Source organism: Panthera leo, chromosome D3, assembly GCF_018350215.1.
Source record: "Panthera leo isolate Ple1 chromosome D3, P.leo_Ple1_pat1.1, whole genome shotgun sequence".
Taxonomy (NCBI): domain Eukaryota; kingdom Metazoa; phylum Chordata; class Mammalia; order Carnivora; family Felidae; genus Panthera; species Panthera leo.
The window spans coordinates 29726326-29752351 of record NC_056690.1 but is presented as its reverse complement, the minus strand read 5'-3'; the positions used below and the strand labels follow the sequence as shown (position 1 = coordinate 29752351).

Here is a 26026-nt window from a genome sequence, read left to right as displayed (position 1 = left end):
CCAAAGATGAGCAGGCTTTCAGTAAGGTAGTGGCTATCTTCAGTATAGGGTATCGTAGAAAGTCATTGGATGCTAGCTGGTGATATTGGTTGGAAGTAGATCATGGAGAACCTTCTGGAACTGTCTGAAAAAGGGCAGTGGATTCTGTTACTAGGTGGTCAGATAGCTTATTTGCTATCATTGAGTGTTTAAAACAGGGTGCCCAACATTCTGTGAGATGTGGTAGAGGGTAGCTTCCTACATTAGATACAGTTGGGTTAGACTCTGTCATCTCTTGGGATCCTACAGTTAGATTAATATACTTCTTACATGGGGTGTAACCAGATCCTTTCCATGGATCTATGTATGTAACTAAAAGCCAGGTGGGCACAAAAGGAATGAAACTGCTTGTAGGAATGGCCACACTTCGTTGGCTCTTAGTGATTTTCTTGAAAAATAGTATTTTTATGTCTCTTCCTACTTTTCTTTTTTTCTTTCTATTTCTTACCATCACAACTCTGTTATGACAGATTATTTTTGTTTTGGGAGAAACATTCTCCAGTATTTTCAGTATATAATATTTCTGGGAAAAAAAGTTAAGACAGAAACAAACAGAATCAGACTACTTTGTTGTCTATTCATTGTTTGTGGGCTTGTCTTTACCTAGGGCCATTTTATTCTCTGCTCACCAAAATTTACACCCACATTAATATATCTGTGTTGTTGACCATCTGCACAACCCAAGTATTGTTTTCAAAACCCAGTGTAACACAGAGACTCAGAAATACAATAGGATAATTAAGGTATTTACAGCAGTACAGTTCACCCACATTTTGAAATGTTCATATGGGGTTTGATTCATTCACATAGGTATAAATATTCAGGAGAGAATCTCATTTGTAAAGATGAGTACGATATGTCCTCCGTTTTGTCCTGTTGAACATGTCCAAAGGGCAGGGTAGGGCACAGTGGCAGTTCAGGTGCATACATGAGGGTTGAAAGAGCACAAGTGGGGAAGAGGGTCTTTTCTGCTTGAGTTCTGAAATCACTGTATATCCATCACATCCTCAGTACCTTCCAGTAATCATGTTGCCTATACCACAAGCTCCTGTGCTTAGAAAGTTTGTAACCTGTGATCTTTTTTTAAAATTTTTTTTTTTAATTTTTTTAATGTTTTATTTATTTTTGAGACAGAGAGAGACAGAACGAGAGCAGGGGAGGGGCAGAGAGAGAGGGAGACACAGAATCCAAAGCAGGCTCCAGGCTCCGAGCTGCCAGCACAGAGCCGGACGCAGGGCTCAAACCCACGGACTGTGAGATCATGACCTGAGCCGAAGCTGGACGCTTAACCGACTGAGCCACCCAGGCGCCCCTGTAACCTGTGATCTTACTCATCTCTTGTTATTTAGGGTTTTCTGAAATTTCAAGTGGACAGTTATATATGTCATTTCTTCCTTTTTCCATTGGCTTCTCTGTTACTAAAGTATTCTCTACTCTTGAGCCCTCAGGATATCAGCTATTATCAATGTCTTAGACCTTTAACTTTTGACTCCTACCAGTCAAGGGCAACAGCAGTTAAGACTTCTTTTTCTGCTTCCATAAACATACTTTACACTTGTTATCTAAAACCTTGAGACAAGAAGATGTTGACCTCTTAGAACCCTTCTGGAAGCCTCTCTTATAGACTCCCTCTTTATTTCTCAGGGCCACAGAAACACAAGGGTCATAGATCCTGTTTGGAGATTCTGCTAACATATTTCTAATGGAATTTCCAGGGGTATGAGGTCTCTAGCAGTCTCTGTCCTTGATGTTTGCTAGACTGAGCCCACAGAAATCCTAGTTAAGAGTCCCAGGATCACAGTGTTTGTGGTTCTGGGTATGCTTCGGAAAGAGGACTCTGGAACATATGAAATGAAATCTATCCTTGGGGCTTCCTTTGCTTAATGAAAATCTCTGTTTAAACAGCCCAAAAAGTAGCCAGGTAGTAGGAGTGCTATAGGTCATTTTGTTTCTTGTACCATATCCTACTGGTCTATATCTTCCTTTGTATGGAATTACAAAAAAAAATTTTTAATAGCCTTGGTAATTTTTTGGTTAATGCCATGTAAATTTGGCTAGTCTTCAGTGTTGTGGCATTAACTTTTTTTTTTTTTTTTTAGTCGTATGAACATTTCATAGATGACCGTGAATGTAGTTGTGGCATCTTTTAGAGCTCTAAACCCCACATCTCTCTCTTTATTTTTTAAATTGTAACCAGTAATTTTTTGAGAGCCTGCTGGTTCTATGCCCTGTGCTAGGTGTGGGGGATGCAAATAATACAACAAAATTACCCCTGGGGCGCCTGGGTGGCGCAGTCGGTTAAGCGCCCAACTTCAGCCAGGTCACGATCTCGCGGTCCGTGAGTTCGAGCCCCGCGTCAGGCTCTGGGCTGATGGCTTGGAGCCTGGAGCCTGTTTCCGATTCTGTGTCTCCCTCTCTCTCTGCCCCTCCCCCGTTCATGCTCTGTCTCTCTCTGTCCCAAAAATAAATAAAAAACGTTGAAAAAAAAAAAAAATTACCCTTAACACCAACTCACTAATCTGAAAATTTGTAACTAAAGTAAAGGGATTAAACATTTTTCCTGTCTTTCCACTGGGATTTGTGCATCAGGGTACACAGTTCCAGTTGAGAATGCCAGATAATAAATGCAGAAGAAATAATAAAATCAGAAAAGTCCCCATTTTGCAACTTGCAATGAAATAATTGGTTTGTGCAATATAACCCATGGCTTATATGCTCACCTTGCTCAGACTCTGAACACCCTGGGCAGACTGCTGCTGCCTCCCCGCATGAACACCCTCTTCACCTCACACACAGACCATGTCCTGATCTGGGGCTCCCTTTTAACTCTACTTGGATCCTACCTACCCCACTGGGCTGCTAAGGTTCTCCCAACACCACAGAGACCCTTAATGTCACATGACCCCCCACCAAAAAAAAAAAAGTTTAGGACTGGATTTCCTCGAGGAAGATGAGGAAGAACAACTGCACCTTTAGTTTTAATTCTAAGAAAATAAATGTATTGCATATTGCAGCATTCAGCATGATAGGCTTATTTTGTCTTTCCTAGTAAAGGAATGCTTGTAATTCCAGTTTTTAATTATCCCTCTTTTAGGGGTGGGGAGAGAATATGAGTGGGGAGGGGAAAAGGGAGAGAGAGAATCTTAAGCAGGCTTGATGCCCAGCATGGAGCCCAACACAGGGCTGTATCTCAGAACCATGCATGACCTGAGCCAAAATCAAGAATCAGTCACTTAATTGAGCCACCCAGGCAACCCTTCCCTTCCTTAATATTGCCACTTTGAATGGTGTAATTTTACTAACATTAATTATTTAACATAAGATTTAACGCTGGTAACTGAACCTTGATTTTTTTATTAAAAATTTTTAATGTTTGTTTATTTTTGAGAGAGAGGGCAGGGGAGGGGCAGAGAGATGGAGACAGAGAATCGGAAGCAGGCTTTGTGCTGACAGTGGAGAACCCGATGCAGGGCTCAAACCCATGAACAGTAAGATCATTGTGACCTGAGCTGAAGTTGGATGCTTAGCCAACAGAGTCACCTGGGCACCCCTTGATTTTTATTTTTTAAGAGATTATCAGTAATTCAGATATTGTTAAAAAAAAAAAAAAAAGTCACTCCTAGAGTATCTGTCAATCCATCCCAGTTGTGCTTCCTATAAACATTTAAGGCATTTATTGACCAAATGTCGAGAGTCCTCCATTAACAATTAAGTCAACAAGTAAGTTAAGTGTTGCCTTTCTCTAGGGACTTAATTCTGTTTTAGCTGGAGAGTTGGGCGTATGCAAAGCTAACTATCATAGACTTTATGATGTATTTTAATATACCTCTAACAGTATTAGAGGAGTTCAGAAGAGTGAGCAGTCAGCTCTTGGGCGGGTTTGGTGTTGATTTTTGGGAAACTTCTCAGAAGAGCTTTCAAGCTGAGGGTTTAGGGTAAAGGAATGGCATGGATAGGGCACTCAGGAGAGGTCATTGCATAGTCAGGTCATAGAAGCAGGTGTAGTCTGGAGTCTATAGGAGCAGGTGTGGGCAGGAGAATATGGTGAGAGAGATGAGATCAGGAAGGTAGTTTGGTGGCAGCATATGAATGGTCTTAAAAGTCACACTTAAAGAATTTGGGTTTCGTTCAATAGACAGAAGGGATTGGTTCAAGATTTTTGAGCCAGAAAGGTGACTTATATTTTAGAAACAACATTTAGGCAGGAATTTAGAGGATGAATTAGCTTACAGGTGGGTAAAGTCTAGTTTCCCTAATTTCCAGACAAATTAAACTGAATCTCAACTAAGGCCATGGCAGTCAAGATGTAGAAGCAGCCGATTCGAGAGCCACTTTATGAGGTTTCAGGTTCAGTTGCCATTTCACATTTGCCCAGCTAGATTCTTTACAGTGTTGCTCTGGCTTTCCCCAGGTCTTTCCATGGTTAGCATCTCTTTGGTGTCCCAGTATCGCTTCAACAGGGCCTCCTTAAAGGGTGCCTATCCCATCACAAGCACTGTGTCCACTACCACTCTGTTAGCTGTTTTTGCTTTGTAACAAATAACCTAGAGAAAGTGGTCTAAAACAATAATCATGTGTTAGCTTCTAGTTTCTGTGGGTCAGGAATTTAGCCAAGGGGTAGCAGTGATGGCTGCTTTCTGCTTTCATATATGGACCTCAGCTAGAAGACACAAAGGTAAGGGCTGGAATCCTCTTGCATACCTGGCAATTGATACTGGCTGTCACCTGGATCACCCACATGTAGCCCACATGTCCTAGGTTTCTTCCTGAGGTGGCCAGAGGGTTCCAAATTCCCCAGTAGAAAGAGCGCCAGATGGAAACCATGTTGCATTTTATGATATAGCCTCAGAAGTCACATAGTATCACTTTTCTTGGTTCAGGCTGTTAGAAAGGTTTGCCCAGATTCAAGAGGAGGGAAGATGGACCCTACCCTCTTGATACAAGTTCAAAGACCTTATAAGAAGAACATGGAGGATGGGTTTTAGTGGTATGGTCCTCTTTAGAAAATAAATCTGCCTTATCTATGAATTTTTTATATTCTGGCTTTCTGAATCTATTTGGGACTTATTTTTTGATTCAACTAGCCAGTGAAAAGCCATGTATCAAGTCTGAACCCATCTAATCTGTGTGACACCAGTCATAGGAGGCGGTGAAGGATCTGTGGCCATGGTCTGGAGCCTATGCTGGTTTTGTTCTGCTGACAAGATGCATATACTCTGCACAATTCAAAATGTGGCTTTTAGGTGTCCCATCTATACAGCAGAAAGCAGACTGGTGAGCTTTGGTTGAATTTAAATCAGATGAAGTGTTAGCCTTGAAAAAAAGAGAAACTATGGGTCATAGATAGGTTCAAAAATTCAAGCCACAGAATTGAAATGGGTTGGTGGTGGGTAACATGGCAAGTGATGGCTCTAAATGGCTTAGAGGACTCGCCTCTGGATGTAAGAAGAAATCAGTCATTAGTTGCTTCTCTGAGTTGGAAATCATGCCACAAATAGGACCATGTTGCTAGTGAGAACCTCCTGTGCATGGTTACTGGGAAGCCCTCCTGCAGTTCATGTCACTGGAATTGGTAGAAAATGCTGGAAAGAAACAAACCGGTTGCCAGGTACATTGAAAGCCTAAGAACAGCCAGGCCAAAGTTACAATTTCCTGTGATCCCACATACAAGCTTATGGCCATACCTCATCCAGATTCTCTGACAGGCCCATAACTATTAGGAGTGTAATGGCATTGATTGACAAGCAAGCCATCTTTGAAAGGTAAGGTTGGTACTTACGGTGAAAGTCACCTCAACTGAAGTTAATGAGTGTACAATGGCCAGAGTTGGCTGTCAGCTATGGAGTAGGACCCAGGATTTCCTCACTATGCAACTCTGAGAGTACACCTAGAAAATGGCCTATGGAAGAGCAAATAGAGAAGCAATTACGATAGTTGTTCCTTTTGAAGATACATGTTGATGGAGATTATGCAGCACAGATACCTAACTCTTATCAGAGATACCATGTGGTGATACCAGTGTCCAAAGCTAGAGGAAGGCATCTGTGAAGTAGATGGAAGCTTTCTGAACCTTTCCTAATTATGAAACACTAAACTATGGGATATTTGAGCAGAGATTGTTGTCCATCCATTTAAGTCCTATGAGTATCTCAAGCATGTCCTTTCCTCCTCATTTCCATTTTTATGGCCTGAGCTCAGGCCCTTATAATTTCTTAGCCAAATTAAAGCAGTAAGCCTCCAAAGCAATCTGTTTTCCAGGCTGCCTTGTACTGTACTCTGGCCTGTCTTTATTAATATGTCTCTTTCTCAGGTTAGTTCCCCAGATGTCAAGGAATTAAAATATCCTGCAATTATATGGGTCTAAGTATAGTTGGCCCTTGAACAACACAGGGATTAGGGGCACCGATTTGCACCCCCCCAACACACACACACACACATAGTCAAAAATCTGCATATAACTATTGACTCCTCCAAAATTTAATAGCCTTCTGTTGACCAGAAGGAAGCTTTAACTGATTACATCAACAGTCAATTAAACATATACTTTGTGTTATATGTATTATATACTGTATTCCTGTAATAATACCTAACTTAATTTTTTCGATATTTCTAGGCTATGTGGTTTCATCTATGAGTTTTTTCAAATTGCTGCACATCTGCAAAAAGTTTTCCAATATATTTATTGAAAAAAATTCCATGTATGTGAACAGACTTGCACAGTTCAAACCCATGCTGTTCAAGGGTCAACTGTATTCTATAGTTATATAGTAGAATACTATACTATCTGTATAGTACTTTACAGATATTTTATATGTTGGAGTTTGGAGTAGCACTAAAGTATTGGATGACCAGATGATGAAGGTACTTTTGTGAGTCAGGAGAAATTAGAAGCTGGATATTTACCTAAAAAAAGATTCATCTTTTGTATATGAGACATCTTTTAAGGCTTTGGGAGTGGATTTGAATACATGGAAGGGAAAGAAGTGGAAAAAATCTTTGGAAGGATCTGCATTTGTGGAACAGGTAGAAGAATAGCAGGAAGTGAAATCTAAGAAACAAGACAAATGTGAGTCAAGGTGATCTGACAGTGTGATGATCCTGGAAATGCCAGCAGGAGATGGCCAGAGAAAGGACCCTGGACAGTTTCTGGTAACTTCAGAACAGTTTTTGTCAAGTGACATAAGCAAGATTACTGTAGGATAAGCAGATAATGAAAGGTGAGGACAGATTCCTGTAACCTGTTCCTCATCTCCAACTTTGGATAGTCATCACTGCCTCTCAGGTTGTTGTAAGGATTAAATAAGAATGAATATATAGAATTCCCAACAAAGTATCTGCCACATAGGAGTGGCAGCAACTACTTACCATCATCATTATTGCTATTGTCTGATCTTTTGATATTAATTTCATTAGAATCTCTAAGGTGTCCCATTTTTTTCTCTCTTAGATCTGTGACTTTGGTTTGGCCCGCGTTGCAGATCCAGACCATGATCACACAGGGTTCCTGACGGAGTACGTAGCCACACGTTGGTACCGGGCTCCAGAAATTATGTTGAATTCCAAGGTAAGGATCAGGTTTGCATAGAAAGAAAACCAGGAAGCAAAAGAATTTTGGAAGCCTGTGTCTACTTAGGTTGAGGCTTGGCCTGTCTGGCCCAGAATGAAGGTGCTGTCTTAATCTCTAGGTCAGCATTGAACTTCTGGGCCCTGGATTTTGACCTCTCTACCTCAGCTGAAGTAGTGCTGATGTGTTAGAGAGTTGGAAGGTGTGTGTGCCTGTCTGGTCACTGTTAACAATAAATGATCTTTGTCCTAGCCTTTGGTCAGCTCTCCTGAAGTCCTCCCTATGGCAGCTTTTACAGTTGCTCCTGCCACTGCTGAGTACAGGCTAGGCTGGCTATGTTAGAGGTTCTCCTATAGTATGTAGTTTTCCGAAGGTGGACCAGTGCTGTCCTGTACAGGTCAGATTTGTCTAACGAAGAATGTCTCTTCAGCAAAATTATACCATAGTTTGAAGAAAGGTGTGGAAAGAATAGGAACTACTATGGATTCTTAAAAAAGTAAGAAAAAGTGAAGTATATCTTTGTTAGGTTTATAAACCAGGTGGCAAACATTGAAGGCTGCTGTGGAGATTGAGATTCAGTATTTTTAATATATCATTTTCAAATAATATATGAATGAAGTATCAGATTTGAGAAAGTAAGTGGGCCCAACATACTTCTACATCCAATACTTCAAATTAGGAGATTTTGAACTTAATTCCTCCGTTGGTTTGCAAACTGCCCCAGTACAAGGTGGGCAAGGAGAAACTGAAGAGGCAGAGCACTCCAAATTGGTCATGGCAGTTTTAAGAAGTAAAGGAACTTATTACAAGTCTTGTCTTGGGCAGCTAGCTGCAAGGTGAATAGATCTCCGCACTCACCTACCAAAACTTAAAAGTTTATGTCCAGGCCTTAACTGGCTGTGTCACATATGCTTCCCAGATGGTCCGAACAATAGCTATTCTCTCCCAGCTACATCCTTGAAAATGGCGCCACTGTGGTAACAGTGGGCAGAGCATGTATCCCAAGGATAGGGGAGGGAGCGAGGAGCCTCCTGTTGTCCAGGTTTCAGCTCAAGGGTCAGCTGTTAGTCACATTGTCTTGATGACCTCCTTCAGCACCGTCTACCGTTAATGTAATGTTAAGATACATGAAAAAAAGCAATAAAAGTAGACATTGGGCCTTGTGTCTCAGCTCTAGGAACCAGAAATCCACCCAGGAAGCTTAAAGGGAATTAATTAGCCCATGGGGTTTACTGTCTTCCTCCATCGTTTATAAATAGAAGGGCTTGAGATGAACACTAAGTTGCTTTGTGAGGAAATGGAATTTGTTTAAAGCAGTTAGTTATTCTTGATATACATTTGTTCAGTTAAGTTATAAAAGTAAAATTGCATTAAAATAAATTCCATTATAAAGAAAGATTTAGTGTAACAGATGTTTCAGAGAAGAAAATGTCGTGTTGATTCTTATAATTCTGTATTACACATAATCCCAAATAGTAGGTTTTTTCTTTGGACTGGCCATGTGACAGCCATTCCAAACCAGAAGCATTTGCATGCACATGTGCAGTGCCTGCTGGTTGTAAGGGAGAGCTGTTGGTGTGCTTTTTATTCTGGTGCCTTCATGGTCTTGCAGCCTCCATTCCAACTTGAGATGACTCTACTGTCTTCACCCTCCAGAGGGAAATAACCAAACAATGTGGCCTCTGTTCCACAAGGTGCCCAGCACGCACTTCCTGCTTGTAGAGTTAACTATAATCAAAACTGAGTGTGAATTATTTTTTATTTATAGCACCTCTAGACTGAGAATGTTACTTCTAGTGCTGTATTCATTTTTTTATTATTATTAATTTAGAACAATTTTCAAACCCTTACAAGAATTGAGAGTACAGTGAACACCCATATACCCCTTCCCTAGGTTCACCAGCTATTAACATCTTACTACTCCCTTGCTAGCTTTTGTCTCTGCCTGCCTCCCTCCCTTCTTCTCTGTTTCCTTTGTCAACTTTTTGGCACTTCACAACATAAACTACTTTACTACTAGACCCTTTGGGACATACTGATACTCATTAAAGGGGGAGAGTGTTCTTTCCCCACAGTCATAGTACCCCTAGCACACTGAGACAACCAGCATTAATTCAGTGATATCCCAGTTATCCCACCCAAAAGTTCTTTACAGCTGTTTTTGTCTTATTTTCACTCTGTGATCTAGTCAAGTTTTGTGCGTTGTGCTCACTCTAGAACATTCCTCCCACCCTTTCTGTCTTCTTCATGAACTTCAATGCTTTGCAGAGTACAGACTGGTTCCTTATGATTCAGTTTAGGTCACACTTTTCTGGCGGGAACCCCGCAGGTTCTTGGAGCTCATGTTTCCCAGCAGGCTTACCAGGGTGGTGTTTCCCTTGGTGACTCCTGGTCTCTATCACTTATCATATTGGGGGTGGCAAAATGGTAATTTTCCAAATGTATTGTTCCTTCTACACTAATTTGCTGCCATTTTTCTTTGAAGAGCTTTCTCTTTTTTTCTTTCTCTTCCTATGTCTCCCACCTTTGTTTTTAAAACATTATTATAGGGGCACCTGGGTGGGTGGCTCAGTCAAGCGTCTGACTCTTGATTTCAGCTCAGGTCATGATCTCGCAGTTTTGTGAGTTTGGAGCCTACTTGAGATTCTCCCTCTTTCTCTCACAGTCACTCAGTCTCTCTCAAAATAAACTTTTAAAAAAGCCATTATTATGGATTCATGAAATATGTGCTGTCCATTATCACCTTTTTATTTTTATACTTCTATCGTCTCCATTTTGACAGGCTAGAGTGCTCTGTGTGTGTGTGTGTGTGTGTGTGTGTAACATTTTATTTTCATAGTTTCCCACTTGCAAGAAAAGTATAAGGCAGTAGTTCTCAAACATTCAAGCCCCAAGACCCCTTCACTTTCTTAAAAAGTGTCAAAGATCCTAAGCAAGATTTGTCTATGTGGAGTCTCTCCATCAGTATGTGCTATATAGAAATTAACACTAAGACTTTTAAAAAGTATTAATTTCTAAATAATAATAAACCTACTGCTTGTTAACATAAGTTTTATTTATAAAAAGTGTGTTTACTTTCCACCACAAAAACATTTTAGTTAGAAGAGGGGCGTTCTTTTCATTTTTGCAAATTTCATGTGGCCTAATAGACCATTGCTGGAATCTCACCTGGTTCTGCACTCTATCTGTCCAGTAGGTTGATTTGGTTTAAGTCCAAGAAGAAGAGGCTTCACACAAATATGTAGTTGGGAAAGGGGGTATGTATGTTAGTCTTTTCAGCTGCTGTGGCTGTTCCTTTTTGATACTACACTGAAACTCAACAAAATGAAAAGTTAATTGTGGAATCTAAAACCATGCCACCGAACTTTTTGTACTGTCTTACTAAAATCCATTGGTCTACCTTACACTCACTGATGCATGCTTTGGAATCAAGCATTTGGAAAATACTAGTTCACTGGGTTATCCAGATCTTCCAGATGTCCTATTTCGTGAATGGTATCCTCTCATGTCATGTAGCATCTGGAAAAATTTTTTGTACACTTGTGAGAGAATGAATGAAAAGGAAAACACCTTAGAAGTACAAAATAACGTCACTCTTCAGATCCTTAGAGGGAAGCCACATGGAACCCAGGACCACTTGCGAGAACTGGATAAACTTCTGTAATACTTCAGATCCACCTCAGATTCAGACTCACCAGTTCTTTACCCTTTGTCCCATTTGTTTTCTCATTCTCTCTCTATACATGTGTGTTTTTTCCCCTCTGAGTCATTTGAGAGTAAGTTGTAGATGTGCACCTTTACCCCTAAGCATTTCAGTGTGTATTTCCTTAGAACAGCAATTCTCATGTTCCTGAGGACATTTGGCAGTGTTTGGAGACATTTTCGGTTGTCACAACTGGGAGAAGAATGCTACCTACTGTCCATCAACTAGTTAGAGGTGAGAGATGCTGTTAAACATCCTGCAGTGTGCAGGACAGCCCTCACAGCAAAGGCTTATCCAGCCTAAAGTGTCAGTAGTGCCAAGGTTGAGAAACCCTGCCATAGAAGGATGTTCCCTAATATGACCATAGTATAATGATCAAAAGTGAGAAATTTTTTTTTTAATGGGAAATTTAACACTGGTCCAATATCTACTGCACTGTATATATTCAAATTTTGGATATTGTCTCAATAATCACCTTTATAGCTTTTCTCCCCCTACTGTAGGCTCACACATTGCATTGTTTCTCTAGTCTCTTTTATTTTTTAATGTTTTTTTGTTGTTGTTGTGTGTGGTGTTTGTTTTTTTTTTAGAGAGAGAGAGAGAGAGCGCGCACATGCACAAGCAGAGGAGGGGGAGAGGGAGGGAGAGAGAGAATCTCACACAGGCTCCACACTTAGTGCAGAGCCTGACACAGGCTCCCATGACCCTGGATGCTCAACCAACTGAGCCACTCAAGCACCCCTCTCTAGTTTCTTTTAATCTATAATAGTTCCTCAGCCTTTTTTGAAGCCTTTTGAAGGGTACAGGTTGGTTGACTGTTTTGTAGATGCACCCCAATTTTGTGTCATGTATTCCGGGCACGAATACCTCAGAAAACAGTGTTTTGTTCTCAGTGTATCGTATCAGGAGGCATATCTGGTTTATGTCTGTATTGGTGAAGTTCATGTTGATCTTTTGGTTAAATGGTATCCTCTCGTTCTCCACCATATAATGGTGATAATTGTGGCTAATTATGACAATTATTATTAGGTCAATAGGAATTTGTGGGGAATACTGTAAGTTGTGTAAGTTCTCTTCATCATACTTGTAACCACTAGTTTTTACCATCCATTGATGATTTTGTAGCTCTATCATTCTTCCTTTGTTTTAGTTCTTTCCATTTATTAATTCATGTTTATATTATTCAGTGGCTATTCCATAGTTGCCATTCTGTATTTGATGTTTAAATTGTCCCAGATTTTCTAATGGGAGTCACTTTGACATGGTCCCACTAATGTTGAGCATTTCCTTGCTTTGTTTTTTGGCACTAGATGCTCCAGGCTTACCTCCTAGTACTTTCTCTGTCCCAGACTTGGAGTAGCCATTTCTCCAGGGAGCCCTGGTTCCTTTTAGTTGCTTATTTTTTGTAAGTTTTTAAGTGTTCCTCTTCATTTAGTTTTGGCCCAAAGCAAAAGTTATTTTGGATTACAAGAATTTTGGGAATAATGACCTTGAAATTCAACCCCATTTTATCATAGCTGTAGATCTGACCATTGTTTGATTTTCGGAAAGTTTTTTTCTCTATTCATTTACCACTATACCAAGCTATCTTTTTTGCACTGTTGTATGATTTAGACATAATTATTCCAAGTCTTTTTACAGAGTTCCTTTAAAAGAAAATTTATATCTGGGGCACCTGGGTGGCTCAGTTGGTTAAGGGTTCAACTCTTGGTTTTGGCTCAGGTCATGATTTCATGGTTTGTGACATCGAGCCCTACATCGAGCTCTGTGCTGGCAGTGCAGAGCCTGCTTGGGATTCTCTCTCTCTGCCCCTCCTCTGCTCGCTCTCCCTCTCCCTCCCTCTCTCTCCCTCTCTCTCTCAAAATGAATAAACTTAAAAAAAATTATACCTGAAAATTGAATAGAAAAATAAAACAAGAAATACGGATTGGTAAAATATGATGGAACCAGCACATACTCCACCCACCCACCCCCCAACAGAGATCAAGGGTTTTCAGCCTGACTTTTTTGAAAATGATTTTGTAGCAGTCACTTGAAAATGTATAAAAATATTCTGGAGGTGTAGCAGTGACTCTTCTTTTGAGTTGGTTTCCAGGTTTTCAAAATGAATAAATGGGCCATAGATGTCCTAAAGCAAGGGATGTTACTGCTTTTTCCTTTTTCCAGCTTTAACTTACAAGGATTGTTCCTCTCAAATTATTTGAAAAAAGGAATGAAATATACTTTGGAAATTCTCACCTAATAATAAGTTAATCAACTTTGAAGAGAGTAATAAAATCAAGTAATCTTGGTTGTTCAACAGCTTATAAGAAAGCTAGATTACTGTTTGTATCTGCATGCTCTCTTTTATTTCTGAATTATAGAACCAAAGGAGAAAGTAAAATTCCCATGAGCCATGTACCTGTGCTGTTGGAGGATCTCACTTGTCATGTAACATTACATATCCTTCTTAGTCTTTTCTCTCTTCCCACTGCAGGGCTATACCAAGTCCATTGATATTTGGTCTGTAGGCTGCATTCTGGCAGAGATGCTGTCCAACAGGCCCATCTTCCCGGGGAAGCATTATCTCGACCAGCTGAACCACATTCTGGGTAAGATTACTGAACATTTTAGGGGCTAGATTTACTGTGTTCACCTGCCCTAGTTTACATCAGAGGCACATCAGGAAACGAAGAATAGTTTTGACAACTCTTTAATCCAAGATAGATATGAGTTTTAAATCTTGCTTGACTTCAAATGTTAAGGATCCTTATAAAAACTTGTAAAATAGAATGGTAAGCATGGGGGGACGTGGTGAGGAAACAATTAGTAGGATCTATTCTGCCCCATAGCTAATAGTGTGTGATCAGCCTCTGTGGGTCTTGATAATTAACAGCTAATTATTTTATCTGTTAGGTATTCTTGGATCCCCATCACAGGAAGACCTGAATTGTATAATAAATTTAAAAGCTAGAAACTACTTGCTTTCTCTTCCACACAAAAATAAGGTGCCATGGAACAGGCTGTTCCCAAATGCTGATTCCAAAGGTAAATATTATTTTATTGATTATTTTTCTTAGACTTCACTTTTTGTTTATTTCTTTGTTTTATTGGTTAAATTGTTAGGTCACTAGCCTGAAAAGTTAGCCTGTGGCAATTGGATAATGCCTTATTTAGTGCTCATTCTGTTGCTTTTTTCCTTTTATTTTCAAGCAGTGGCGGTAGGGTAAGGGAGTGTGGGAATGACCGTCTAGTTTTCCACCTTTTCATTTCTTTGCTTTTTTATTTTTTATTTATTTTTTTAATGCTTATTTATTTTTGAGAAAGAGAAAAAGCACAAGTGGGGGAGGGGCAGAGAGCAAAGGGACAGAGGATCCAAAGTAGATTCGGTGCTGACAGCAGAGAGCCCGATGTGAAGCTCCAGCTAACAAACTGCAAGATCCTGACCTAAAGTGGACGTCGGCTGCTTAACAGACTGAGCCACCCAGGTGCCCCTTACTTTATTTATTATTTTTTAAATATAAAAAAAAAAAATTTTAATGTTTTTTTTATTTCTTGAGAGACAGAGTGTGAGTGGGGGAGGGGCAGAGAGAGAGGGAGACACAGAATCCAAAGCAGGCTCCAAGCTGTCAGCACAGAGCCCAACGTGGGGCTTGAACTCACTAACTGTGAGATTATGACCTGAGCTGAAGTGGGACACTTAGCCGACTGAGCCACCCAGGCACCGCCCCCCTTACTTTATTTTTTTAAGTAGGCTCTATGCCCAATGTGGGACTCGAACTTACCACCCTGAGATCAAGAGTTGCATGCTCTTATGTTTACTTATTTATTTTGAGAGAGAGGGCACATGTGTGCGAGTGGGGGAGGGACAGAGAGCAAGAGAAAAAGAGCAAGAATCCCAAGCAAGCTCTGCACTGTCAACACAAAGCCTGACACGGGACTTGATCTCATGAACTGCAAGATCATGACCTGAGCTGAAATCAAGAATTCAATACTTAACCGACTGAGCCACCCAGGCCCCCCTGATTTTTAATTGTAGTTGACATGTAATAATAAATTAGTTTCAGGTATACAACATAGTGATTCCATAATTATATACGTTATAAAATGCTCACCACAATAAATGCATTACAGTATTATTGACCATATTCCCTATACTGTGCTTTTCATTCCCGTGACTTACTTATTTAGAACTGGAAGTTTGTACCTCTTAATCCTCTTCACCCATTTTGCATATCCCCTAACCCCCCTCTTTGTCTTTTTTTTTTTGGAGAAAGAGTATGTGACCAGAGGGGCACAGAGAGAGAAGGGGACAAAGGATTCGAAGTGGGCTCTGTGCTGACAGCAGGTAGCCCCAGGCTCAAACTCATGAATCACGAGTTTATGACCTGAGCTGAAGTCAGATGCTTAACCTGACTGAGCCATCCAGGCACCCACTCTTTGCTACTTTTTAACTTGGATAAAGTTCACATTTTTAGAATTCAGAAAGTTGAGGAGCCTGCAAAACAGATTACACATTTTTCATCTTGTCATTTAATAATTTTTCAAATCAGGTTTTTTTGAAGAATAATTTACAGAGTAAAATTCACCCTTTTTAGTTGTGTGGGTCTTTGAATTTTAACAAATGTATGTAGTCACATTAAGTGCCACCACAGTCAAGATATGATGGAGTATTCTCATTGTCCCCAGAAGTTCCCTCATGCCCCTTTGTACTCATTTCTCTTCCCTAGTCCCTGGCAATCCCGATCTCATTTCTCTCCCTATAGTTTTGCCTTTTCTAGTGTGTCATAGAAATGTAGTCATCCGGTTATATAGCTTCTTATGTCTGGATTCTTCCACTCAGCGTAATGCATTCGAGAGTTATCAGCATTATTGCTTGTATCAATCTCTTCATCCAGTGGTGTTGGAATAATTAGACATTTGTATGCCCCCCCCCCAATAGAAACCTAAAAATGGAGCATAGCCCTAAACATAAGGCCTAAAACTATAAAACTTTGAGAAGAAAACAGAACAGAACCTTCATGACCCTAGGTTAAGCAAAGATTTCTTAGATAAAACACCAAGAGCACTCATCCATAAAAGAAAAAAGGTGATAGATTTCATTTTGCCCTTTTGTATTTTAAGTTAACTTTGTTTAACAATTATGTTATCCTTTATTCCCATGTACTGTGTATCTGTTAAATATATTAGGTGGCTAATTTCTTTGCTTGTTTTTTAATAGGTAGATGTTTTTAAAATTTTCATACTATTATAGAATTGTGGTAGGCAAGATAATGACCCCATTGCCAAAGATGTCCACATCCTAATCCCCAGGATCTATGAACTTGTTAGGTGACATGACAAAGAGGAATTAAGGTTGCAGATGGAATTGAGGTTGCTCATCACCTGATTTTAAGATAATTGTGGATTATCTTAGTGAGCCCACTGTAATCACAAGGATCCTTAAAAGTGGAAGAAGGAATCAGAATAGGAAACCAGAGAGAGAGAACAGGTTGCCAGCACCTTGGTGCTTGTTCTTCCATAGCTTTATCTCCATACATATACATATTTTTACCTAAAATTTACTTTTTATAAATTATTATTAATATAAGCTAACATTTTTGATAAAAATTCAAAAGTCTTGGGAATATTCATCTAAAAAGGTGAAATTCTTTTGTAATTATTCCCTAAAGGTCACGTTAATGTAATTGTGTCTGAGTATCTTTCCATGTCAGTGCATAGAACTGACTTGTCTTTAATGATTTTAAAACATCTCATCCAGTCTTCTCTTACAAATTCAGCTTTTTCTGACTTTTGTTCTTTTGTGTGTGTATATCTTTGTGTGTTTAGTTTAATAACTGTCAACTTAGATGTTGAATTTGTTATTATATACTGACCTGAGTTAAGGTTCAGAAACATTTGGTGGTTTAAAATTGAATTCTTTTTGGATGTAGGAGGAACTGTCTTTTAAATTTTCTGATATAAAAGTAGTATGTTATCCTGGGAGACAGTTTAGTAATATAGGAAAAAAAGAAAGAATAGGTAAGAGAAGAAGAAATGCTCTTAATTACCAGAATCCCAAAATAACTTTTATTTTGCTGCGCCAGTGTGTGCATAGCTTTTACTTATTTATTTGTAATTATATAATTATACATGTAATTATATATTATAATGTTATTGTAAGTATAAGATGTTTTTAAAATTATACCTTCATAAACATTGTGTATGTTACTGATGAGATTTGGTTTGTATACTAGAATGGGTTTGTATACTGGAATGTCCCAAGCATCTTACCTAAATCTTATATTCTAAGTTGCCAAAACTGCATAATTAAGACTTTATAATATCTAGACCTCCAGGCTTCCCTCCTATTTATTTCTTCATTCTTTTTTATTGTTAGTTGTGATTTATATCAAATTATGTGAGGTTTTTATTTAGCTTATTGTCCCTAGGTTAAAGCTATGAACTTTGAGATTGATTCATTTAGATAACAATTAACATTACTAAAATCCAGAAAGTTAATTTTGAAAGGTAAACTTTGGATGAAAGTAATGAAGCAGGAAGGACTACAAACAGAATAAATAAAATGGAAAAATGGGAGTTGGTAGTGCTGGAGCAAGCAGGATAGTATCATGTGTTAGGAACATGCACTTTCCAGCCAGACCTCCTGTTTTCAGCCACTTACTAAATCTCAGACAAACTACTTAACCTCTCTGAGCCTTATCTCATTTTTTCCATTTATAAAATAGAGTTAGTAATAGTACATGCATCACAGGGTTGTATGCAAGTCCAGATCACTGGCATTTGTAGGTCTGGATTCTGAGATCTCAAGACTGAATTTTTTTCATTTATACATCTTGGAGATATTTCCGTATCTATAGTTATGAAGGGTGGCTACATAGTATTTATTATTCCTTTGTAGGGATGACCCAGAGTGTCTTTAACCAGTCATGTATTGGACATTGAAGTGCACTTCACTTATCTGTTGCTGCATAACAACCACTCCACAGTTTGGGGCCTTGTAACGACCACCATGTATTTGTTCATAAGTCCATTGGACTGGATGCAGCTCCGTGGGTCTGCTTTTGTGGGTCCCACAAGTAGCATGGTCTAAGGTGACCTCACCACATCTTACAGTTGGTTCTCCTTTGTGCCATTGCCTATCATCCTACAGTAGACCAGACTGGGCTTCTTAGGATGACAGAAATATTCCAAAAGAGAAACAACAGAAAAGCTGCACAGTCACAAAATAGGAGACACTTCTGCCACAATCTATTGGTCGAAGCAAATTGCAAGGTCAGCCCAGATTCAGGTGGTCGAGAAATAAATCCACCCATTGATGTGAGGAACTGCAAATAATTTGTGGCCATAGTTAATCTGCCACCTGCCTGTTTCTAGTATTCTACTGTAATGTACATAAATTCATTTATTTAACAAATAGATCTGCGTGTACTGTGCCATCAAGGGTTCTATGGCCCTGGACTTAGAACAGCCATCAGACTGATTACCTGCCTGCAGGGAGCTAATAGTTTGAAAGATCAGTAATTATTTTCTTTTTCCCCACTCATAACAGTAGAAAGCATTAAAAGTTTGATGATCCACCATGTGGTCAAGGCTGTGGGGCAAATGAATGTTCAGAGACAGCTAATGGTGTGTAAATTGGTTGAGTCTCTCTGGAGGGCAATTTGGCAGTTCTGTCACACATCTTTTGTTCCAGCAATTTTGGGTGTTGAACTTTTGGATCTGCCAAGCAAATGGGGGAGAAGTGGCATTTTAATTTGTTTTTCTTTAATTAGACTGATGGGGGCACCTGGCTGGTTCAGTCAATAGAGCCATGTGACTCTTGATCTCAAGGTGGTTAGTTCAAGCCCCACAGTGGACATAGAGCTTACTTTAAGGAGAAAAAAAAAAAGTTTGAGATAGAATATTTTTCACATGTTTGTTGGAGATTTCTGAAATCTGAATCCTTTGAACCAGTAGTATTGTAGATTTTTCTTTAAAGGAGTCTAGCTTAGGATTCTCTCCAAAATTACTCCAGTTAGGGGGAAGAAATGATTATTATTCAGCAGATGGTGCTGGGCTAGTTGAATAACTATTTGGAAGAAAATCAGTTTAAATCATTACTCACACTTCAAAGTGAATTCAAAAAATTGATAATTAAATACATTTTAAAAAATCATACTAGGGGGCACCTAGATGTCTCCATTGGTTGAGCATCCAACTCTTGATTTTGGCTCAGGTCGTGATCCCCAGGTTGTGGGACTGAGCCCGGCATTGGCCTCCTCACTGAGCATTAGAGCCTGCTTAAGATTCTCTCTCCCTCTCTCCATGCTCAGACGTGTGCTCCCTCACACACACACACACGCGCTCGCTCTCTCTCTCTCTCTCTCTCTCAAAAAAAAAAAAAAAAAAAAAAAATCACACCATTAAAACCCAGCAATATTTTGGGGCACCTGGGTGGCTCAGTCAGTTGAGCATTCAACTTTGGCTTAGGTCATGATCTCATAGTCCATGAGTTCAAGCCCCGCATTGGGCTCTGTGCTGACACCTAGAGCCTGGAGCCTGCTTCGAATTCTGTGTCTCACTCTCTCTTTGCCCCTCTCCCACTCATGCTCTCTCTCACTCTCAAAAATAAACACAAAAAAAAATTTTTTTTTTAAAAACGATGGAGTGTTCAGTATTTTTCTGATCTGCGTGGAGAAAAACTATCTTCCTAAGCTGTAAAAACAAACCAAGAAAACAAACAAAAGAAAGATAGATTTTATCACATAAAAATTTAAAACTTAAAATAAACTAGAAGTGTAAGCAATAGGTATAAAATGTTCCAAATTGAATAACATTTGAAGGATCCCTTTCTTAACTATTATGTTAAGGCAACATAGCACCATGGTTTAGGCTGTGTGCTTCAGAATCAGCCTCCTGAATTCAGATGGGCCCCACCTCCTCAGATCTTTGACTTTGGACAAATTATTTAACCTGTCTGATTCACAATTTCCTCATCTCAAAATTGGAACAAATTGTATTTCCCACTTCATAGGGTTATTTGGAGACTTACATGAATTATTAGTTTATTAGTGTTAGACTCGTGATTAATATATTATTAGTGTGTAAAGAACAGAGAGAAATCTAAGACCTCAGTGGATAAATAAATGAGCAAAGGATAAGAACACACAATTTACATGGAGAAATAGATGAGGAAAAGAAGGAAGAATATTTTGGGGAGTGACAATTGAGACTTTAGTTTGGGCATAATAAATTTAAGGACACCCATTCAGAAACAACCTAAATGCTAAATGTTAATTGAATGGTTAAGGAAACTAATGCTTCTACTTAAAAAGAGTGTCATAGGGGCGCCTGGGTGGCGCAGTCGGTTAAGCGTCCGACTTCAGCCAGGTCACGATCTCGCGGTCCGTGAGTTCGAGCCCCGCGTCAGGCTCTGGGCTGATGGCTCAGAGCCTGGAGCCTGTTTCTGATTCTGTGTCTCCCTCTCTCTCTGCCCCTCCCCCGTTCATGCTCTGTCTCTCTCTGTCCCAAAAATAAATAAAACACGTTGGAAAAAAAAAAAAAAAGTCATAAAGTCACTAAAAGTGATTTTTACAAAGTTTTTGTTTTTTGTTTTTTGTTTTTTTTTTTAATTTTTTTTTCAACGTTTTTTATTTATTTTTGGGACAGAGAGAGACAGAGCATGAACAGGGGAGGGGCAGAGAGAGAGGGAGACACAGAATCAGAAACAGGCTCCAGGCTCCGAGCCATCAGCCCAGAGCCTGACGCGGGGCTCGAACTCACGGACCGTGAGATCGTGACCTGGCTGAAGTCGGACGCTTAACCGACTGCGCCACCCAGGCGCCCCTACAAAGTTTTTATAGCATGGGAGAATACTAATAGCAATATTTACTGGGGAAGTCATACAGCATTTTTCATATATATAATATCTCAATCACATAAAAGAAAATGCAGGGAAAAATTCTACAAGATAGGTCAGAAAATTAGTAGTGGTTACATTGAATGAGGGGGTTGTGTTGCTGGGGGTGAGAGGTGGGATCTTAGGTGAGTCATTCACACAGACTAGAGGGTCAGCTGTTTGAGGCTTTCTTGGTTCCACCTCATGAGATCCTACTGCCAACAGGTTAGGCCTGAAGAAGGACTGTACTGGCTCTCATAGCGAACAAGTCCAGTAGTGTTTGGATTCCAGGGCACAGAATCTGGACCTCTTTGTTGTTCAGTGTTGCCTTCCTCTGTGCTTTTCATATTAATTAGCTCTTGTCTTGTGGTGACAAGATGGCCACCAGCAACTCCAGGTCACACTGACCTGTTTCTTGATAGCTTCAACCCTACTGTGGGGCTCATTGCTCCTTTGTCCCCATCCCTGACCAGTCTCTGTGGCTAAGGGAATCCAGGTGAATGTGGCTAGGCCAGTGTCACCATTCCCATGGCACAACCAGGGGTGTGGGTGGTCTGAGAACTCCCCCATGGCAAGCACAGTGTCATGGGATTAGAGGGGCAGTGGACACTGGCAGGAAAACCAACAGTTCTTTTCTTCCTGCTTTTATTTTTTTTAATTAAGAAAAGTACAATTCCTGTAAGAAGTCTGTCTCCATTTCCCAGATAACCTGTTGTTTGAAAAGCTTCCAGACTCTGTAGTTCCTCCTATAAATACATATATTAACTGTAAATGGAGTCATAAGCTATATACTTTTTTATTGCCTACAGAGAGTTGTATTTATCATTCTAAAGTTTGGGTCAGTGCTCAAGGCTAAAGAAAGATTTAGCAATTTTTTCACAAATGGCATTGAAATCATGCAGGAGGTTGAGATGGTAAGAAGAATGACCTGTGTCAGAGCTAAATAACACAAACCTTCAATGGCCAGTGGAACAGGAGTAGAAACTCTTGAAAACTGTAAAGAATGGACAAAAAATAACTAGTGCCTATTTCACAGAAGCAGGAGGTGGCATCATAAGAAAATAGACATGTTCTGTTCAGCAGTCTCCATGGAACAGACAGGCTTCCAATTAAGCGGTCATTAGTGACCACATAAGTATAGTTGAAGCACTGAGTGTGAATAGGAAGTTTGAAATGGAACATGCAGACAGAAACAACTGGTCCAGATGAGGGGGAGCTGGGTGTGGCCACACATTGTGGAGGTTTGGCTTTGAACAGGGAGAGGGTGTCTTTGCTCAGGAAGGTCGATCCTGGGGGCCTCAGTTTTCTCGGTAGCACCCTTAGACCTGCACAGAGTAGTAAGGCTCAGTTGGCAGGAAGGGCATGATTAAAGCTGTGTGAGTTGAGAAGAATCTTAGACTAGAGCAGCAACCGAGCATAGATTTCCCAGAACTTTTAGGGGCTTTGATGAGATTAAAAATCTTGAGTTTTGGGGTACCTGGGTGGCTTGGTTGAGCGTCCAAGTCTTGATCTTGTCATAGGTCATGATCTCACGGTTCGGGAGATCAATCCCCATGTCAGGTTTTGTGATGACAGCACAGAGCCTGCTTGGGATTCTCTCTCTCCCTCTCTCTACCCCTCCCCTCTCCCTTCCCCTCCTCCCTTCCTTCCCCCCCAATAAATACACTTTAAAAAAAAATCTTGAGTTTTTGTGGTACAACAGTTCTCAATAGTGTGCTCCTTAGACTTCTGAGGTCCCAAAAGTCCTTTCAGGGTGTCCATGGGGTTAAAACTATTTTCATAGTAACACTAAAGTCTTCTCACACTTTCTCTGTGCTGCCCTGTGCACTCTTGGTACACAACTGCTGGTGAGCAAGATGGCTAGCACCTTGGCCCAGGATAAGGCAGTGGCAGAGCCGTGCCCTCACAGCTAAAAACCAATGCCGAGTGCACATAAGAATGTCTCTGGTGGAGCAGTTAAAAGTACTTGCTTTGTTATATCCCACCCTGCACACATGTCTTTTCCATATTCTCCATGACAGAATGAAAATATAGATACATAGAGCCTGTCTGCCACATACTGAAGGGTTTTTTTCTCAAAGAAAAGTGCTTGTATAGTTTGAACTATGGCTGAATTAACTGCTTTTTAAGATCAATCATCAGTTGGTTTTAAGATTAAGGTTCTGAGGGGCACCTGGGTGGCTCGGTCAGTTAAGCATCTGACTCTTGATTTCGGCTCAGGTCATGATGATTTCACGGTTCGTGAGTTCGAGCCCTGCATCAGCCTCCACACTGGCAGTGCAAACTCTGCTTGAGATTTTCTCTGTCTCCCCCTCTCTCTGCCCCACCCCCCATTCACTCTTTCAAAATAAATAAACTTAAAAAAAAAAAGTGTGAGAAGCATTGTTGCAGTTGCACAGTTTGAGCAGCTAGATCTTTTTCTCTGGCCTTGCTCAGAAATTCTAGTTAAGGATGGATGTGACAGGTTGCAGCCTTGATCTCGAATGAGAGTTTTGTTGGGTAGGTGAGATGGACCCTCAGTGGTGCATGTCTCACTCAGTCGCATGACTCACCCCAGAGTCTGGGCCAAGGAGGAAAGGAAAAAAGGCTGAGGGACCAGAAGGGCAGGGTCATGTTGCTATGTACCCACTGAAATTAAAGAGAAGGTATGGGGTTCTAAGAGGATACCAGGGAGAGTCAGGGATCGTGGTCAGATGTAATCAATCCCAGCCTCGAAAGGACTTCAGTCTTTTAGGGGAAATAAAACCTGCATCCAGGGAAGCATATGCACAGGCATAGTGATTCATGCCATCTGAGGGGTGCCACTGGATTTCTGTGTGGCGTGGGAGAAGGGAGGCCACGCACTCTGACTGTGGGATCAGACCTGCCAGCTGCTTCCCGTTTCTCTCCTTTTCCCCTTCTGTAGCTGTGAATAATGCAGAAATAGCACTAAAATAAATAAAATAAATAAAATAAATAAAATAAAATAAATAAAATAAAATAAAATAAATAAAAGAAAGCTGGAGATCCAGTTATTTTTCAAGTAGCAAAAAAAGCTACTTTGTGATTTTTGCCTGTAGGTTTAAGGGCCTAGAATATAACTTGAAGGAACTATAAAAGGTTTATTTTAGAGCTGCTTAAGCTGCCAAATACCAGCTGCCTTGAAGCACTCCCAGCTTAGTACCAGCAGGGTTTGGAGGGGAAAAGTATCCCCCAACAGCTTAGAAATAATGCTGTTAGAATCTGTGGCCAGACCCTCCTGGACTTTTCCTGACAGACAATGTCTAATTGGGCAAAAGGCCAAATGACTTCTAATCGCTCAAGAAACTTCTTGCAGAGGGGCACCTGGGTGGCTCAGTCGGTTAAGCGCCCAACTTTGGCTCAGGTCATGATCTCACGGTCTGTGAGTTCAAGCCCCGCGTTGGGCTCTGTGCTCAGAGCCTAGAGCCTGCTTTGGGTTCTGTGTCTCCCTCTCTCTCTGACCCTCCCCCGTTCATGCTCTGTCTCTCTCTGTCTCAAAAATAAACATTAAAAAAATTTTTTTAAAAAGAAACTTCTTGCGGAAATGTCTATGAGTTCTTTTGCAGTGGTGAGGGGGAGCAGGTGGTGGTTGGGAACGGTAAATGGATAGATTTGTTACTTGTATTACAGATAGTTAGACTCTAATGCCTAGTAAGTGGTGTGTCATGTGTTCCCACATCTACCTGGTGTTCTGTGGGACTTGCATTGGGGCCAGAGATGCCTGAGTTCTTGACCATTATACTGTACTGTCCTGACCCATGAGAGAGTTGCCTCTGAAACCTAGCCCATTCATGGGCCCCTGAAACCCATGTCCACAGCCTCAGGAGTGAATACCTGTCCTGCCCAGACAGTGCTTTAGTCAAAGGCCAACACTCTAAATTCCTAAGAGCCTCCTCTGCTCCAAAAAGTTTTCTAACCTATAAAGCAAAATGTTAGTTTCCTAATTTCCTAAGGTACCCTTGTGTGTATTGAAAAGATTATAGAGGCAGAAATAAATTTGAAAATGTACTGTTTGTAGAAATGCAACCTTGTGGACATGAGAAAAGTTCTGTATTATGTGAAATTTCTCATGACATCTGGTATGTGGTTTACCACATTTATTATCTCCCAGTTGCCTTGAAGATAAAGGGCGGGTAACATGCAACAAGAGAAGTCACAAGTAGGAGCCAGAGCTGAGCATGCACACACAGGCATGCACCCGCATGCGTGCATGTACATACACATACTCTCATACTTACCCTTTCAGTCACCTCCAGCTCTAAGTGCTTCCCCAGCCTCCATGTGCTCTCTCAAGGCTGACTTCCTGGCACATAAGCAGTTGGTCATTTCACATTCAGACTGTGTACTGGCCTGCTGCTCTCAAGGGTTGAACACATTTTTTTAGTGAGTAAATGACTAAAATGGTTTTCTTTTACCATTCTCTCATGACTTAGTGATGTATGCTAATTTGCAGATAGATGAGGTTGAACTAATCAGTTATCACTAAGAAACAAGGCTTCATTGAGTAGATGGCAGTGTTTTTATTTTTGGTTTTGTTTATTGATCACTACATTCTCCAAAACAGCGTTCTTTATATTGCCTAATAGTATTTCAGACTTGGAGTAAATTATCAGACTTGTTCCATGGAGTCCTTGAATTTTTCAGGGTTTCCACAGGGCTATGAGCTAAGACTTAAGAGAGCTGGGTAGCTCCTTACCTACTCCCTCTCAGGAGCTTTAATTTGAGAAAAGGACCTGCTACATAAATTGGAAACGCTGTTCTAAGCATCATTAAATAAAAGACATTTTTTTAAAGCCCCCTTTGCTGCTACTTTACCAGAGCAATAATGTCTTTTCTAGCATGTGTTCTTTCTCATTGAAAC

General features: G+C 40.3%; 1 protein-coding gene across 3 annotated transcripts in view; it reads left to right on the top strand.

Annotated features, from left to right (window-relative positions):
* MAPK1 (mitogen-activated protein kinase 1) overlaps positions 1–26026 on the top strand; it is a 109922-nt gene that overhangs the window by 70641 nt on the left and 13255 nt on the right. For all 3 annotated transcript variants that reach the window (XM_042910840.1, XM_042910842.1, XM_042910841.1), the window contains exons 4-6: positions 7487–7603; positions 13783–13897; positions 14202–14333. In XM_042910840.1, the coding sequence (XP_042766774.1) occupies positions 7487–7603; positions 13783–13897; positions 14202–14333 (364 nt within the window). The remainder of the gene's footprint in view (positions 1–7486; positions 7604–13782; positions 13898–14201; positions 14334–26026) is intronic.